This window comes from Amblyomma maculatum, chromosome 3 (assembly GCF_055883805.1).
Source record: "Amblyomma maculatum isolate TAMU_Amacu chromosome 3, ASM5588380v1, whole genome shotgun sequence".
In the NCBI taxonomy this organism is placed as follows: Eukaryota; Metazoa; Arthropoda; class Arachnida; order Ixodida; family Ixodidae; genus Amblyomma; species Amblyomma maculatum.
The window spans coordinates 207,220,711-207,237,868 of NC_139346.1; the positions used below are offsets into that span (position 1 = coordinate 207,220,711).

Sequence of the window (17,158 nt, forward strand, 5' to 3'; positions counted from 1 at the left end):
CTAGTAGTTTTATCAATAGCTTAAAAAAAATTCGTAATCCATTACTGTCTTAATGGCAATTCCTCAACGTAAGCATGGAATTAAAACTGCTAATGTAATGATTGCGGATTGTGGGGTTTTCAACGTCACAAAGCTACAAGGCAGGCCGTAATGGAAGGCCCCGGATTAAAACCGTGCCAGGAGTATTTGAATCTCGCCATTTTTCCTGCGCTCCCCATCGTTTTGCTGGTGCGTACTATACAGGTGAACTTCAACGATACAGTTTCAGTCAGGCGATATGCACAACTTCTGGGTGTGGGGTTCTGGAAGGATACTTGGGGTGCAGATGCGCGATCTCAGTCACGTCGGTGAGTTGCCGCAATACGCGGTCCTGCCACTCCTGCCACGTAATGAGGCAGGAGTATCTCGCACATGCCCACAATGCAGGCTGGGAGCCAAAGGAGTATGAGAGAGCCAGGAGGGTAGTGGATGCCACGATGAAGGTTGTAACAGCGCTTTTAAGAGAGCTGAGACGCGCCAAGCCGGTCTCAAGCTATATGGCGGGCGGCATAATCACGGGCGATCACATCAGAAGCGTAACTGCAGTAGGAGTCAAGAGGCAGCAAGGTGTCAAAGGAGAGCAAAGGGTCGCGGCCAAAAAATAGACAGAAGGGAGAATATCGCGGTATCATGGCATGAGGATTTATAGGTGAATGTTACGAAAGGTTAAGAAGGTATCCAACTGCACCTGCCGTGTTCACTGTATAGTGTCCATTCCTACGTGGCCTGTACAAGTAAACAGCTACACTTGCGCATATGAATCATCCCTGCAACCCAACGTGCAAAGGCAGATGGCTTTTCGTTTTTACCAGCTTGCACTGCTTGTGCCTACACGTCATATCGTCCCCTTGGCTAACAGTGGATTCAGAGGTATAGCAAGCAGGGTAGGGAGCATCTAAACACCAGAAGTCAGCAGGTAAAGGTTGGTCATAGCTAGTGCAAAGCACAGTCATTTCGAGGTCAACAGGAAGTGCATTTTCTCTCCGGTCAACATAAGTGGGCTTCTAAGGACAGCGAGTCCCTAGAAGTGAGAACAGAGCCAGACAGCATTCATGCCCCAGAAGCCTTGCACTAATTTAGTAGCCCTCCTGCAGACGTCATGAGGTGGTGGTGTTTTGAGCAATTAAAGAATGTTGCTGTCGAAATGCGTGTTCCTTTATTATATCACATGTTGTAAAGAGCAGAAACTATACTTTCAGCAATGCCAAGCCCACTTAGCATCACTTACATCATTGCATCATAAAACATAATGAGGATGGGAGCAAGTGTGTGCATTTTATAGTGCATCTGTCTCGACAAAGCCCAGTATTGTTGCAGTTAAGTTTGGCTCCTTTAAGAGTCATTTGCAGTAGAATGTACTAGTCGGAAACTTTTGATGTGTACGGCTCAGGGGAAAAATATAGCTGAACATGATGTCACTAAAAAAAGAAGCAAACTGGAAATCCTGTATCACTTTCCCATATAACTAGCGCAAGCAAAACAGCTAGAAAACAAAAATAAAAATGCCTGCCCATTTGGAACAGTATACTTCATGTAAAATATCAAGTATAGGTAATAAACAATTATACTAGCAAAACAGAGTGCATGGAGCTTTAGCAAAAAGGTTAATGCTCGAGAGCATTTTTTGTCCATACTATTTCTTAACAAAATAAGAATAATGTCTTCTCACCGGCGTTAAAGCACTACATGATAACCACACACAGACAATTTTGTCATGATAAACTTTATAACAATGAAAACACACCATCCTTTCAGTTTTCTGGCACATACTAAAACAAAGAGTACTCTGAATGAATTTCAGCTCAATCAAAGGGAACTCATACTCGCAGCCTCATGAAAAAGAACTGTATAACGCCTTCCCATAACATGAAATGCGACAATTTAATCAGTGCTTACACATGCGTCTAGTACAGCTCCTTTTTCATAGAATGTGCTCCAATTCTAAATTCCTCCCATACACTACATTCAAAAGTGTCAGACGTTTAACAGGTCCCTTGCATTTTCATACTAACTCCACAGATGTAGCTAATTTTTATAACAAAGCTCTCACCAGTAGAAAACTGCATATATTATACCAGTCTGTATCGCTGCAATGATGAAGTCTGCCATCAAGTTTGTTTCCACAATAATGCCCCAGGCCTGAGTAGCTGTTCTTCTCGCCCTTGCCTAAATTAACTGACAGAACACAGCCAGTAATGCTATCAAATGTGCTGCACTAGTGGCAAAAAGAAAGTTGAGCTAGGCACGTGAAAAAATGTGATGATGAGAAAAAAACTCTTGAAAGCGCACATATGCAAAACGACAAATCTTGCTGCACGAGCTCATTAGAGCACAGGACCGCTGGTGACCAGGCCAAGGACTCAGTGCTTGTCACGTGCTATGTGAACTATGACAACGGTGACATTGTCACCACTGAGCTTCCGCACAGCTTCATTGGCCAGTTTGTTACAGGCAGCCTCATATCGAAGGTCTAGTGTCCTTTTCTCGTCACCTTCTGCTGTTATTGTTTCATCCTGCATAGAAAAAGGGTGGAATAGGAGAAAAAAAACAGCTTTTGTGAGTTCCAACATTAAGGTCAGTTGGTCCTAGAAAACCTCAGAAAGAAAAATAAAGCAAAATTTTGTTGCAGCTTAGTCTGTTTAGAGAAGCTCCCAAAGGAGTAGGTAAGAGATACTAAAGAAAGAATAAAACTGCTCCCATACTTCCCTACTAGTCTTTAAAAAGGAAGATCTGACAAATATGCAGTGGCATCACTAGGGCTTATGGCACTTGGCACGATGACAGTGTGCATCATCCCCCTTGCAGCATATATCATGATGCTGTGCTTCACTTCAGAGATGTATAACAGCACATGGAGTACATATTTGATAACTAATTAATGCCATGAGCAGATGTATTCACAAACTGAAAATGTACAGTGTTTTGGAAAGAGTCTGACCCAAGAGGCAAAAGAAAGCGGTGGTACACTTCTAGTTCTTCAGTCAATCCGTGCTGCCTTTTGCTTCGGTGCCTTTGCGTATTCTTTGGGCATGGAGAGAGAGGGACCATAACATTAATAATAGTTAAATCTCGTTACAAGAGACACTGTTACAAGAGACACTCGGTTATAAGAGACATTTAAAAATGGGTTGGTTGATTTTCCTATGTCTGCCATGTTAACAACATTGCATACAAGAGACACTCGGTTACTAAGGACAACATTTTCAGGTCCCTGGAGTAATTCTTCACTATTTAGAAGAGACACAACCCAGGTGTGCTCATGCAATGAAGCTGAAGCGTACCAACTCATACATGATGAACTTCAGATTCTATTAGCTAAATTCTGTTCCATATCAGCATCCTTTTTGTTGTATATGTCAGGAACTGAGGAGTGCTTCCCCATGACTGGAAAGTCAAAACAACCCCGCTGTTTCAGCCACTGGTATCGCATTACTGTCACCTACGAAGCAAATCAAAATGCATGAATGACATCCAGCATTTTTAACTCCTCGCTGTTAAAATTTGATCACAAGATAAAAGCTCAGAATCCTGGTGTCTTTCTCTTTGTGAACAATGCTTCTTGCAGCACCAAAAGCACCGAAGTTCTTGTGCTCAAAGCCACCAAAGTTAATTTTCCCTCCAAACTCCACACCCTACCTTCAACCAACAAAGGAATTATGCACTCTATCAAATGCTGTACAAAACGACGATGGTAGAACGCCTGTTGCTCGACAGGCAGCAAGACTACAATAGTAATTAATGCGAAGTTTGCTGTTCAGGTGTCTGAAATGGCCTGCGAAATGAAGCTGAGTAAAACCGTTTCATACAAGCAGGCTATAAATGTGATGACATGGTGTAAGAGGACCCATATATGGTTACTGTGGAAAGCTTTCTTGAAGATGAAGCTTGAGCGAGCATCCAAGAGACTGCTGAGGTAACAGAATCTTTTGAGGAATTCGTATCTGCAGATGTGGATCTTGCGTGCTCCTGAAGAGCTTACAGACTTCAATTCTCGTGCAAGTAAATGGAACATGTTCTACAGAAGATGACTACGAGGACCTTTCAGAGAAAAAGTGTCAGCATCTGAGGGTGATGAGCATGTAAGAGTGCTTCAAAGGTATTAGAGCAACAAGAAGGCTTGCAAGGTGAAGTGCTTTACCTCCAGAATTCGGGAAGGAATACACTCTGCACTCACAAAAATACATACCAGTATGAATAACTTCTTTAAGCTTTCCTGAAAAATTTCCTGTTAATGCGTGTGAATGCATTTATATGCTGATGAACAGTGCACTGATCTACACAGTGCTTTTAGAATTTTTGGTTACAAGAGACCTTGATTACAAGAGGCATCTTTTTCGGGTCCCTTGAGTGTCTCTCGTAACAAGGTTTTACTGTAATACTGTAGCTGCTGCTACCATTCTTTGTAGAAAAGTCTCATCCCTCCATCTACCTCGATTCTGACAGGCTCTATTAACCTATCTAATGTCTTCTCTCACAGGAAACGTAAATGTTTGAACGCGGATTCTGGATTGACATTAGCCCCACTGAGAGGGTGCAGCATGGCATGTTTGCTGCAGATGATGATAGTGGCTGCCCTGAAGCCACCACCTCAGACCCACCGTTCAACACTTACAGGCGCTATTGTCAGTACAGACCCTGCACCCAAGCGCCCTTGTTCAGCTGTATACATAACCCCTTTGCCACAACCTAACTCTGCTGGAGGAGGTCTCTATGAGGCAGCTATGCAATAAAAGGGCCGCCTCCATGGCAGTCTGGCACCAGTGGCACAGCCAGACTTTACAAATACTTGACCGCTAAGAGTGACGTGCAGCACTTGTTGTGGACCCATGCACTGCAACATCATCAAAGCACATTCAGGCCCTTCACTAGACTGGGCTCTGCTGCAACAACAGCTCTTACTTTTGTTTGTGCCTCACAAACAATGCCAAATGCCTACTCTCAGAGGTGATGCAGGTATCAGTGCCATGCACACTAGATATTGTATGCCTACCTGTAAAATTCTCTAACCGAGGGGTTCACAAATAAATTAAGCGGGGCAATTGCATAGCCCAAGTTAGCTACCCTACAAAGCAGTGTACGAGGAGTGGATTTTTGAGGTCTGACATGGTGAGATGGACCCCACAGAGGACGAAGGAGCCTAGAGAGAAGTCCTCCCAATAGCAATGGCGTAAGGTAACTTTGAAAGGTTCGTGTTGCACAAATAGATTCAGGCATGTTTGATGGCCAGATTAGATTGCACGCTCGCATCTTGTGTACACTGTGTGGTTGAGCAAGCGGAAAGCGGCTGGAAGAATTATTGTCAACGCATGTAACAAAGGTAGTCAGAGGTGAAATGCAGGAGATGCATATGTTAGGTCAATGCTGGATTGAGGTGTTTATTATAAAGTCCATTGGTACTGATAATAGAATTTGGCAAGCTTGTGGTGATGAAACACCAGAAGTAGTATAAGCGACTTTTGAAAAAAAAAAAAAAGAGGGGGGGGGGGGGGGGCAGCACACTCAGTCTGTGAGTAAATGACATAGAGTACAGCAGTGAACAGTAACGTCTTGAAGATGAAAGTTTCCAAATTTTATGGCACAAGCTGTAGCTGACGGACATGTTACAGCGCCCCTGGCCACATAAATAACTAGCGATGACAATCTATTCACCGCCTAAGCAGGATGCTAAAAAAGGACCTGCCGGTAAAGACTAACACAGTAAAAAGATTAAAGGGAATGACAGCAAGTTGAAAGGAACCAATAAGTAATGTAGAGTCTTTTCCTTGCGCTGTTGCATTGTCAACGATATAGTGCGGTGGTACCAAGTGAGACAAAAAAGAAACCCCAATTGTATGTGCACGAAACACTAAGATGACTGGTGGTTATGTTGTGAAGTCCCTTCAAAACAGTAGAATAGTGCCTTTGAGGAACTATTAGCAGCAACTTGGGCCTGTTAGAGTGGACTTTTCGATGACGTAGAGTGTTACTGTGGAGAGCTAGCAGTCTTAGGAGAGCATTCCAAATTGCAGAATCAAGACATTTTACGAAGGGTTTCAGCTAGAAAGCGCACTTCTGCAGACTGGCGATGTTCAGTGAGTCACAAATCTTATAGAGGCATAGCCAAGTGGTGGTCCCACTCGAGAAAAGCTTCTCCACAGGGTAAGGGAAGAAAAAGTGTGTTATGCTGCTGATGTATGAACTGGTATGTGACTGTGAATAAATATTCTTGAAGGTACAAAGGCTAACCGTGAAGTTGACATGTGGGGTCGTTTAGCAAATATATGCGACTCAAGTCGCCACAAAGCATGGCAGTAGGTCATGACTATGAAATTTGGACCAGGTAAGGGAGAAGTTCAAAGAGCCTATTCCAGAGCCGAACTCTCATGTTCAGTGATGAAGTAATTTTGCTGGCAGTGCAGAAAGGAATGACACATTATGGTGCTGCTATAAGGCAAGGACAGCACCAGACCCAATGCCACTGGCAGTGTTGGTGTGAGTTCAAGCTTGGACGAATTGCTTTAAATAAGCCTATATAGTGGCATGGCCAGCAACAAGATGTGCGATAGAGAAACTTCCACTATGGTAAGCCCCCAAATGAAATATTGTCTTTCCTGTTGGTGGATGCCCCAGGCTGACAAGATGTTTAGTAAAATGGTACACAAAGGGACATAGGCCAACAAATCCCTGAATAACCTTAGCTTTCCAAAGAAGAGGGGTCTTTACAGTGTGGACTTCACAAGGTTGGGCTGTACTTCCAATCTCATCGACTATATGGCAAAGAATGGTGAGCTGACGGCAGTAGACTGCCCCCCCCCCCCCCCCCCCCCCCCCCCCAGCTGAAGCTCCACTTCACAAAAAAATATCAGTAGCAAAAATTTCGTTCAATGTCTGAAAAAAGCTTAGGTGAGAAGACCCTTATCTCGTCGAAACAGTACAAACAAATCACTCATTTGAAGTCACTAAAAAAAAAAGTCCATGATTGGCTCAAAAAAAGCTGGGATCATTAAATAGGTTGAGCGACACCACCCGAAGTAGACAGGCCAAGTGCCAAACACTAGCGTTTAGTGATAAAGTAATTTCGCTTTCGTAAAGGTTCGGAAAGCAGCGAATTTCCTTGATGACATCGAAAGCAGAAGTTATGGACCTGTTGATGCTCCAGGCTGGGCAAAGCAGTCATCACTGCCCAAACTAAAACATGTTAAATGGACATCATCTTTTCATATGACATTGTCACCTATACCTACATGCTCAAGTGTTGATACTGCGTAATCCCGACTACAGTGCTACTGGTGAGCAGGGTCAGTGTAAGCAGAGGATGCCACACCTTGGATGCCATGCTAACTGTGACTATATTGAAAGGTGTCACAGGAGATTTACAATTACTCCCTTGGTGACAAAGCTAACATAGAAAAATATATATTTGAAACTAAAGCGTGTTCCTTTGCAATGCGCTGGCTAGCCCTACATGGTAAACATGCTGAAGATGGTGTGCAGCCATCGGCATGCTTACCTGTAGCATGGTGAGCACAATGTTGAGGACTTGGTCTGATGTGAAGACTTTCCAGAGGCCATCACAAGCAAGCACCAAGAAGCGATCAGCAAGTGTCAGCTGACAACGCATGACGTCTGGGAGACAGCTGACACCACACCGCTTGTACTGGCCGTCCCCGATCGAGCGCGACACCTCCAACACACCCAGCACTCGGCCATCCCTGCGGGCAAAGCGGCGTCAGCCATATCACAGCAGTCAGTCGCTTAATATGTGCTTCAGTATTAGGGAAATTTAGTTCACAAAACACTGCATGAGAACAGAAATCAAACAAATGAAACCCAATGACGCATCATCAGTTTATGGTGCATAAGGTCAAGTTTACATGATAGCAATGGTTGACGGCCACTCTAAGTGCAGCAAAACCATTATGTTTCATTCAAATGTTGGTAATATCAGACAAATTTCTAATTATAATTATAAAAGAGTAAGCCCAACAACCATGTTTGGTATGTTGGGACTTATTTTTAGTCAAACACAAGCAAAAGCAATGAAGATATGAATAACACAACCAGCAGGCACAGTATTCGAAGATAGCACTAGAAAATGAAGAAAAAAGAAATGCAGAGATATCACACTCTAGAACTGCACCTGTTTTGAGGAAAACATCCAAGGCATAAATAAAATTCCGCACTGCTAAAACAAATGCCAGTCACTATTAAAAGAGACAATGGTCGTTTTTCTTGCACAAGTTGTCAAGCATTAAGTCCGCCAGCTCAACGACATTGACATGGATTATTAAATGGGTCACCTTCTCGTAATTTCCCATTTAATTACTTTTCCCTGACGAGTTTGGCTAAGGCAAAAATACATAAATTTGAGACATACCTTAGGAGAGCACAATAACACTGTTTATTTGCAAACAGCACTGGTTTTAGTAATGCACGTTCATGCCCCTTTTTGAGGACGACAAACTGAACAGCTTTCATACCAAGAATATGCACACTTGTAGCTAAGAGTGTACGCATGGCAATATTGCAAAAAAAAAAAGATTTCAGATTTGTCGTAGTCTTTCTACAAGTAGCATTTATAAACAAAACGACAGCAGATTAATCATGGTTAGGTCAAATGCGAATTAGGGACATTAACATCACAGTTTGGGAGTCGCACATGCTCATTAGCATGAAGTTATAATCTACCACATTATGTGGAAAACCTATAAACATAAATATGAAACATTGCTTTAACCAAGCTGTATGGACAACATCCATACATTGCCTAGCATTAATCGCCTAATTCGGGATCCAAGGGTCCAGTTGGGTTCGAATTATATCTCAAAAGTACTGCCCGATTTGGCAATGCCATGATACATGGTCTCGTTCAAGTCAAGAATGGGAGTGAAAAACACAGCCTGGTGTGGGACCTGCATCCCTAGTGCGGATACAATAACTTCCAGGACCAGGAAGGTAATATTCATGAAATAAAGAAGACTAAAACTGTAGCCTGTCAGCATCCATGCATTCACATCACCCTGCATCTTGCCAATTCTTCACAAGTAATGCGTGAAAGCAAATTCATACAAATATCTAAGCTGTTTGTAAATTCTGCTAACGGGGGCAAAAGTTTTCAAGATACATAATTGAGAATCGAAGCCCGTAACTTTGTTATTAGGCGGTGTCTATGGAATAGACTGGTCGAGGTGAGAACTAGACTCGTGTGCTGTGATGCGAACTAGTGAAACAAAGTGATCGCTAAATAATGTGGCACCTGCACAGCAAAATTGCTCGTATATCAGTCCTGGAAACGCATTATGCATATAGACAGCGACAAAAACAATCTTCCTCGATATGAACTGGGACTGCATCTAAAAACATGAATTAGTCGTAGCCCTCAGCCTGCTTCTACAAGCTGTCAGGTGTCTTTTTTTATTTTTTTCGGGGAAAAAAATAAAAAATATTGACACCTTGTAGAAGCAGGCTGAGGGCAATGACTAATCTATGTTTTTAGATGCAGTACAAGTTCATGAAATGACACCAGTTGGCTGTGCCATAATTCACTGAATATGATCATTATTTTTGTGGGACATAGATGTGTGTTTAAATTTTTGAAGAGGCAGCATCTTGGGACGCACTTGATCATCTGATACCAACCTCTCATGCCAACACTAACAAAAAATTCTATGAGCATGCTGCCAATTAAGATGAGTTTGGTTCCCTAATAATAGTACTTACCTACTGCTGTTGAAATAGCATTGCAGGAGAAAATGATCAACCAACCGAGGCCATGCACAGTTGCAGAAATTCACAAGTGGTGGCGCCACGTGTACTTTACTTTAACATATTTTTATGCAGTGATCATACAATGATCACTGCATGAAAACAGCACGATAAGCTAGAAAGCCCATCGTGCTGTTTTCGGAATCAATGAGGTATTTGCTATCACGCATTGCTAGCCTACGAATGCTGCTTGACTTGGTATTCCACTTTAGCATCCCTCTAAGCACAGATTTTTCTTGGTGTATGCATATCACTAACATTACATCAGCTGCAAATATATATGCCTCCCATATTTCCAAAACATCACCTAAGGCATGCACTACAGCATATAAAATTACTGGTGCGTAGATTTTATATAAGGTCAAAGTCAAAATATGCATCTCCAACGTGATATCCACCTCAAACCCATCTAACACACTTGAAGCCTTACATAATTGGGCTGTAAGATTCATTCATTCTCACTGAAAATTTAATAGTAACAGTGTAACAGCAATAAAACTTCAATTAAAAAGTTGAAACTTTGGCACTCATCATTGCATCAGCAGTCTTTACTTGCATCATAAGGCACTGTTCAGTTCTCTAAAATGAATCATACTTCTTACATAACTTCATTGCCAATGCATATCTAACTGCACTGTGCATCCTCTTCCCACAGCTTGACCACACATCGGAACTGCTATGCCTGCTATTTTGGTTCTCTCCGAACAGCTACAGACTGAAGCGGCCCTCCGTGTGAAGTTGCTGCCATCACCTGCCCATCAACATTTGCAGTGAGTGTAATTGCCCATTTAACACTTGCATAATTATCATCTTGTAATCCCACCTCTCACAAGAAATCCCAAAAATCGTCTTTAAGGCAATAATACAAGGTGAAAAGTAATTTCAAAACAAAAGTGAGTGAAAAGTGATTACTTCACAAATCCTCCAGCCTTTTGTATGCGCATCCTTTCACCATAGTCCGTTGGGCTGTGATCCTTGCTCAGTGGAACTGCAATATGCTTTTTGGACTCTTCATGATATCGACAAAGGATGGCCTGTAAAGAGGACAGCCGAAAGGTAATCTGCTTCACAATACGATCCACAAATCTTGCCGATGGCCTACTGCTGCGAAGCTAAAGGTTCACAAAGTAGAGTGAGGAAGGAAATGCAGTGATTACCCTTCAGGTGGACACCTGAACAGTGCCAAGAGGGAAGGGATGAAAGAATGATGGAGCCGCAATTGACTGCTTGGCATTCATTTCGACCGAATGGGCTTTTTTTGCACAGATGTCAGCACTAGCGCAAGTAGACCTCTTTTGCTTTGGCTTCACTTTAAATCAGATTTTCACGGCAGGAACTCAAACCAGAAATCTCGTGCTCAACAGTCAAGCACCATACCCACTCAGCTCCCACAGTGGGTATACAGAGTGGGAAAGTACCCACAAACAAAACTTTTCTGTGTCTGATTGCACACACAAGGTACCTTGAGACCTTCCCAAGATGCAGAGTGCAATAAAGAATATATTACACAATTGAAAATCACAGGGTGTGGCTGTAACCTTCACAGTGCACTTGCTTCTACATGTCCTGCCAAAACAGAATAAATACTAGGGAGATGCCGAAACATACACCTCAAAGGTTCCTTGTTTCACTACAATATGCCTCTGAGCATGTGAATATGAAGATCAAGTTGCATGTTAAAGGTGTATGTTCGTATCATGTGTGGGTTCTGGCGAGCACAAGGCTCAGGCGTGAAGTGAGAAAGACCGTACAACACGCACTGAGGCTAGAAATGAACCGTCATGCCACGGCATCAAGTGCGCATGACCTGGCATGTTCTTTACCTTATTCTGTTTTCAACTGTGCTTTTAGGCACAATGGCTCTGCACTTCAAATGCTCACAGAGACAGCTGGTCTGTGCACGCTGCCTGGATTGATGCAGGAAAATGGGATGTATGCAGCACCGTGTTATATTGTGTCACTTTACCACAAAGAAAATGTCTGCTATGATCAGGTTTGTTCTCAACTCAAGTCACCAAAATGCAAAACCTCAGACTCCGGGCAGTATTACAATTCAGGATAGCAAGCCCATTTCTTTGTTCTTTCGAATGAAGCACACTTACTTTGCTGTCTCCAAGGTTGGCAATGTACAGAGTGTTGTCAATGGCAACCACAATTACAGCTGTCGTGCCATCTTTCCAAGAAGGCTTGTAGCTCGCTGCTCTTTTCAGGAACTCCTCATCTGTCTTCTTGAAACTCTCCATGATGCTGCGTTTAATCTCCTTCTCCACATGGCTCATGTCCCCTGCAAAAAAGACACAAGACACAGATTATGAGCACTGTTTCATCTTATCCACCTGGTGCTTGTAAGTAGGCGCTTAGCTGATATGCTGGTCCCTGAAGTCAAGAACAACCAAGGCCTGCCTGACAGCACACATTTTAGCAAGAAATTAGTAGCAACAATGTCTCTGGGCCTTGGGAGGCGTGTCAGTAAATTTAACTCACAGCGCCAGAATTACAATGAAGAATGTAACACAATGCGAATGTTATATCACTAGAGTCTAACGAGGCAACAAGGTACATCCAAGGTTGGTGCAGCTGACAATGAAACATACACATCAGCAAGCATCCAGAGACCCACAATATTGCTGCAGCTTTTTATGCACAACAGCACATCTACTACCTAACAAAGGATCTGAATAATGAACAGTTCAATGAATGAATAAGAGGAAGGCTTCCCTTTTCAGCTGCACCAATGCCATTCCATTACAGCATAGGCGTTTTCACCACCCATTTGAGCAGGCAAAGACAAAAGCTGGGCAACAAGCACTGCACAGCTAAAAAGCTGCTTGGTGAAACAATGGGCAAATACAGACTGTATCTTGACTAGTTGAGAAAAAAAGCTCTACGCACACAACTGGTACACAGAACATAAATCCACCCATGGAGCCTTTTACTTGGTGATTTGAGGCAGCGTTCCTTGTAGTCTGAAGCACCCAGAGACCTCAGTAACGGGTTGGCAATTGTGAATGACAGAGGTGCGACATCAAGGTAGCTCCATGGAATGGATTAAGAGGCGAGCAACATAGCAGACTGCTACTATATTCAAAGCTGTCTAGTTTAAGGATGCAAATAAGAATGAAATAGCAATAACACAAAAACTCAGCATGAAACTCATGCACAGTCTTTAGAAATGTGCTGCAGCAATGCATCTCTCATGCAATAGTCTCCCAAGACCTGCAGTGTGAACTGTGGTACCGATTTTTCACAAATGCATAGGAAATAATTATTTTGGCCCTATGACTGAAGAAATTTTTCCAAATTATTCAAACATGTTTTGCAGCATTTCAAATCTTTGGCTATGGGTGGAAAATGTCCATTATGAAAAAATTATGTTACTGAAGTGGACATAAAAAATTTGAGCTCTGTCATCGCTCATGCACGCTTATTTAAGAGTGTTGGCATCACTATTATAACTTGTTATAAATGCCTGCTTTAACATCCATAAGATGCATGCTAATCTACTTGCTTGTTTTGATGACCATCGTAAAATATGTTCATGTGAATTCCCTCTTTTTTGAAACCTCCTGAAGACAAGGAAAGCGACAAAAGTAGATATACAAAGATAGAAGCACAGGTTTTAAAACGACATGAAGAAGAGCTTTTTACAATACTGAATCTCCTTCCATACCCGTCAAACAGGGGCGTAGCCAGGAAGCAAAAGAATGAGCGGAAGGGATGGGGGGTGCAGGGGAGTTTTTGTGTCAAAACGCCCCTCGAAATTTCCTGAGCTCTGCATTCCCCCTCCCCCTCCTTATGTAATTTTTTTTCTTGCCTATTTTTTTTTCGAATAGCGGCGTAAAACACTCCCTCAAAAATATTTCTGGCCACGCCAATGCTGCCAAACCTGCAAGTCTGCTGTCCAACGTACAGATCAGTTTCCCATTGCTCGGTCTGAGGAGGACAAACTGCAGAGAGTGAACATTGCATTGCAGCATGAATGTGTGAAACTAGATTTTGCAAAAACATCTATCACAAAATGAAAAAAAAAAAAAAAAAATGCGAGACATGTCAGTCTTCACTGTCTAAGTCAGTGTCTGACATGCTTACTTTGCAAAATGAAGCAACACTGCACTTCAATCAGCATCTTTTTTCATGTGTGTTTGTATTTTGTAACCGAGAATTAATATCTCAGAAAGGAAGCTGTCCGTGCACGCAGACACAGTACTTCACCAGCAGTGGGGGCCCCACAGAAGTGTTTCCCTTTCACCTTCTGACTGTGAGTGAATGACGTGGGTGCAGCTGCCCAGGGAGAAGCAAGAAGATGTGGGGACTAAACTGACCTTGGGCCCTAAGCGATTAAGACAAGGTCGGAAGAATGGGGAGGCAGGCAGTACCCTTCGGGAATCGGGTGGCCAGCTGCCGGTGCAGCTGCTGAGCAGCGTGCCGCGATGCTCGGTAGCCGTTGTGTCCGTCAAAGACGGCATAGTATGCGAGCCGACATCTGCAGACAAATAGAGAAGCAAGCAAAACATGTTAAATTATAAACGATTACCAACAAGAGGCACTCTGCACAGTGAGCCATTCGCCATATTTTCCCTTACACTAATCTGCACAAACAGCATATGTTACATTATGTGTAGCCCTATGCAGAGTTTGACGTCTAAATCAGCGTGTGGCCTATGAAGGAAGGATGTCAAAATAAAAGGCTAAAAATTGATTTTTACCACCTTGAATTATTTAACGTGCACCATGTTGTGCAACACATGATCATGTCATCATTGCGCACGAATTTCCGCTTTATATAGAAGCTGACTAGCAGGTTTTACTTCACTACCAATCGCCATAGCAAGGATTCGATCTTGTACCTAGGGCTCAGCAGCCAAATGCCGTAGCTATTGTAGCAGATAATTGTTAAACATCCGGTTTCGGCCATACAAAACCAGCCAAACATTTTCATACACCTTCCTATTAGAGCATCTGGTGAACAGTTTAGCTTTCACTATGCAGCCTACAGGAAGGCAAGAGAAAGGCATAAGATTCACAGGCAAAGACATGTGCTGAACTCTTGCTAGATTACTTGCTGGCATCATGAAAACATGTTGTTTTTCATGAAAACATGAAAAACAATGTGCACACACCAGCAACATATACCTAAAAGTATATTGGCATGATTTTGCAGGCATAAACTTTCCGTCTGACATATTTAGTAGCACAAGCCAGCGCATGCACTAGTGCGACTCTGGCAATGTCTTTTTTTTTTTTTTTCCTGCAGGGTGCTTTTCTTTATTTTACCATTTGCATTTTCTTCCATCCCACAACTCACGTGTAACACTGTTTCTTGGCCTTTAATAAATCTTCATTACCATTGAACCAGTTCATACGTTTGATGCCAAATAGCCGTGAGCATCTGACAAGATGTTCCAGCTGTTCACCAAATCTGCACGTCATTCTTGGTGCTTTTATACTGAATTTTCACTGCACTGTATACTTACACCAATTCCTACAAAAGCTCCCTATGTGCAAAGACACAATACATGCAACAAATGTGATACATAACAACACAAGACAGAGGGCAAAAACATTTGTGCCAGGCCTCTGCACATTCCATTCACTGGAGTCAACCAGTTACTCCAGGTGGAACAGAAACCTTTTAAGACAAAAACTAAAGGAAAGGGAGCTGCATAAGCAACCCTGGACTTGAATAGCCCAGAAAGTGGGTTTGGGTTGTGTTGCAAAGCAACTCAGGCTATGAGAGATGCCATAGTGGAGGGCTCCAGAAATTTTAGTCACCTGGGGTTCTTTAACATGTGCCAACATCACACAGTACACGGGCACCTTGCTTTTTGCCCCCATCAAAAACCAGCTGCCATTGCCAGGATTGACCCTACATTATTAGGTTCAGCAGTAATAAGCCCCAACCATTGAGCCATTATGGCGAGCATAGCCCAACAATGTTCAATATGAAAAGATAAAAAATAGTAACAAAGCATCTGCTAATAATAAAAAATGTTTTTTAGCCCTGTAAATAGAGCCAACAAATGGTGGCATGACAACAAGCAAAATGAACTGGCTAACCATACCCATTACCACTGTCATCACTGTAGCAGGTTAAAAGCACTGCACATGTCACATACACACTACACCTCACATACTTAAGCCATTTAATCGCACGTTCCAGTAAATCACATCCTGTACTGAAGATCTCTGTGTGGCACAATACTGTTTTTGATCCCTAGGTCAGACTAGTGAGGCCACAGAGTGCAGTTCAAGTGTTATAGAAAAGTATGTGAAGCACTGTACTACGAACTCCTGTACTGCAGTGCCCCTAATGTGTTCGTTGTCGCAAACATTTACAATTTGTATTTGATGGCCTTGTTTGCCTAGGAGTGCGCCGAGGTAAGAAATACTCAAGGCACTTGAAAGATGCGTCAGTAGAATTGCTGGCGTACTTGAGTAAACGCGTCGATTCATCAACATGTCAAACTACTGTGCCCATCTTTGCGCCTGGCTAGAATAGAAATGAAAATTTACCAAAACTAAGCGCGGTTACTAACATGGAACCGTGCAAGTGAGGAATGTCTGCGTGATAGGCGTCCTGAACGACGTGCGCGTCTTGCATGTCCTCCCGCTCGCCTTTGCGTTCTGCCACGAAGCCACGCAGAGCCAGAACACCTGCAAGAGAAAAGCGCTAATTAGCAACGCCATTACGAGCCCAAATGACGTCTGACCGCTCATACTTGACGCAGGTCTTTTATTCTGAGAGTCGTATTCATCGCCATGTGGCCTTTTGGTCGCTTGTGGGATGGGATTGTTTTCTCCGACGACTGCAGAAGGCGACGGCAGGTCGGCAAAAAGCGCGTCGCTCGCCACCTTTGCGATGAATTTGTGGCCGATCTGCTTGGCTACTGGCTCCTGCCGAATGGCCTTGGACACGTTTTCTGCTTAATGCAAAGCATGAAAATTGGATTAAGTGCGAGCGGCACCTTCGCAAGCACCACTGCGGACAAGCTGACAGAGGCGCTGAAAGAGCTATCCAAATGATACCTGGCTCGGGGAGATCGCTGAACAAATCCATCTGAAAGCTATTTTAACCACACCCAGAATAAATCAGAAATTAAAATAACAGCACTGACTACCACACTGCTCGGTGCAGTCACTATGTTAAGCATAAGTCGCAGTAAGCTAATGAAACCGCCTCAAATACATCATGCACGGGTGGCACGGGTGCACGGATAACAAGCCATTTCGTTTGGGCCAGCCTAGGCAGCCTAGGCCAGTTTGAGCAACAGTAAACACGCTGCAAATAATCTTTGAGACAATTAAAAACGTTGCGCAAAAATTAAAACTTCCAAATAATGAAACTTACTTAAAATTTTTTTTAACAGAAGTCATT

General features: G+C 42.9%; 1 protein-coding gene across 1 annotated transcript; it reads right to left on the bottom strand.

The window, feature by feature from the left end:
• Positions 1-1,176: 1,176 nt before the first annotated feature.
• LOC146197532 (integrin-linked kinase-associated serine/threonine phosphatase 2C-like) lies at positions 1,177-17,027 on the bottom strand. Its single transcript, XM_084599421.1, has 8 exons — positions 16,810-17,027; positions 16,503-16,703; positions 16,320-16,437; positions 14,160-14,266; positions 11,886-12,067; positions 10,696-10,817; positions 7,529-7,730; positions 1,177-2,552 (listed from the first exon to the last, which is right to left on the bottom strand). Exons 1-8 carry the CDS (start codon positions 16,838-16,840, stop codon positions 2,400-2,402), a joined length of 1,116 nt encoding a protein of 371 aa, XP_084455547.1. The 5' UTR covers positions 16,841-17,027; the 3' UTR covers positions 1,177-2,399.
• Positions 17,028-17,158: the final 131 nt, after the last annotated feature.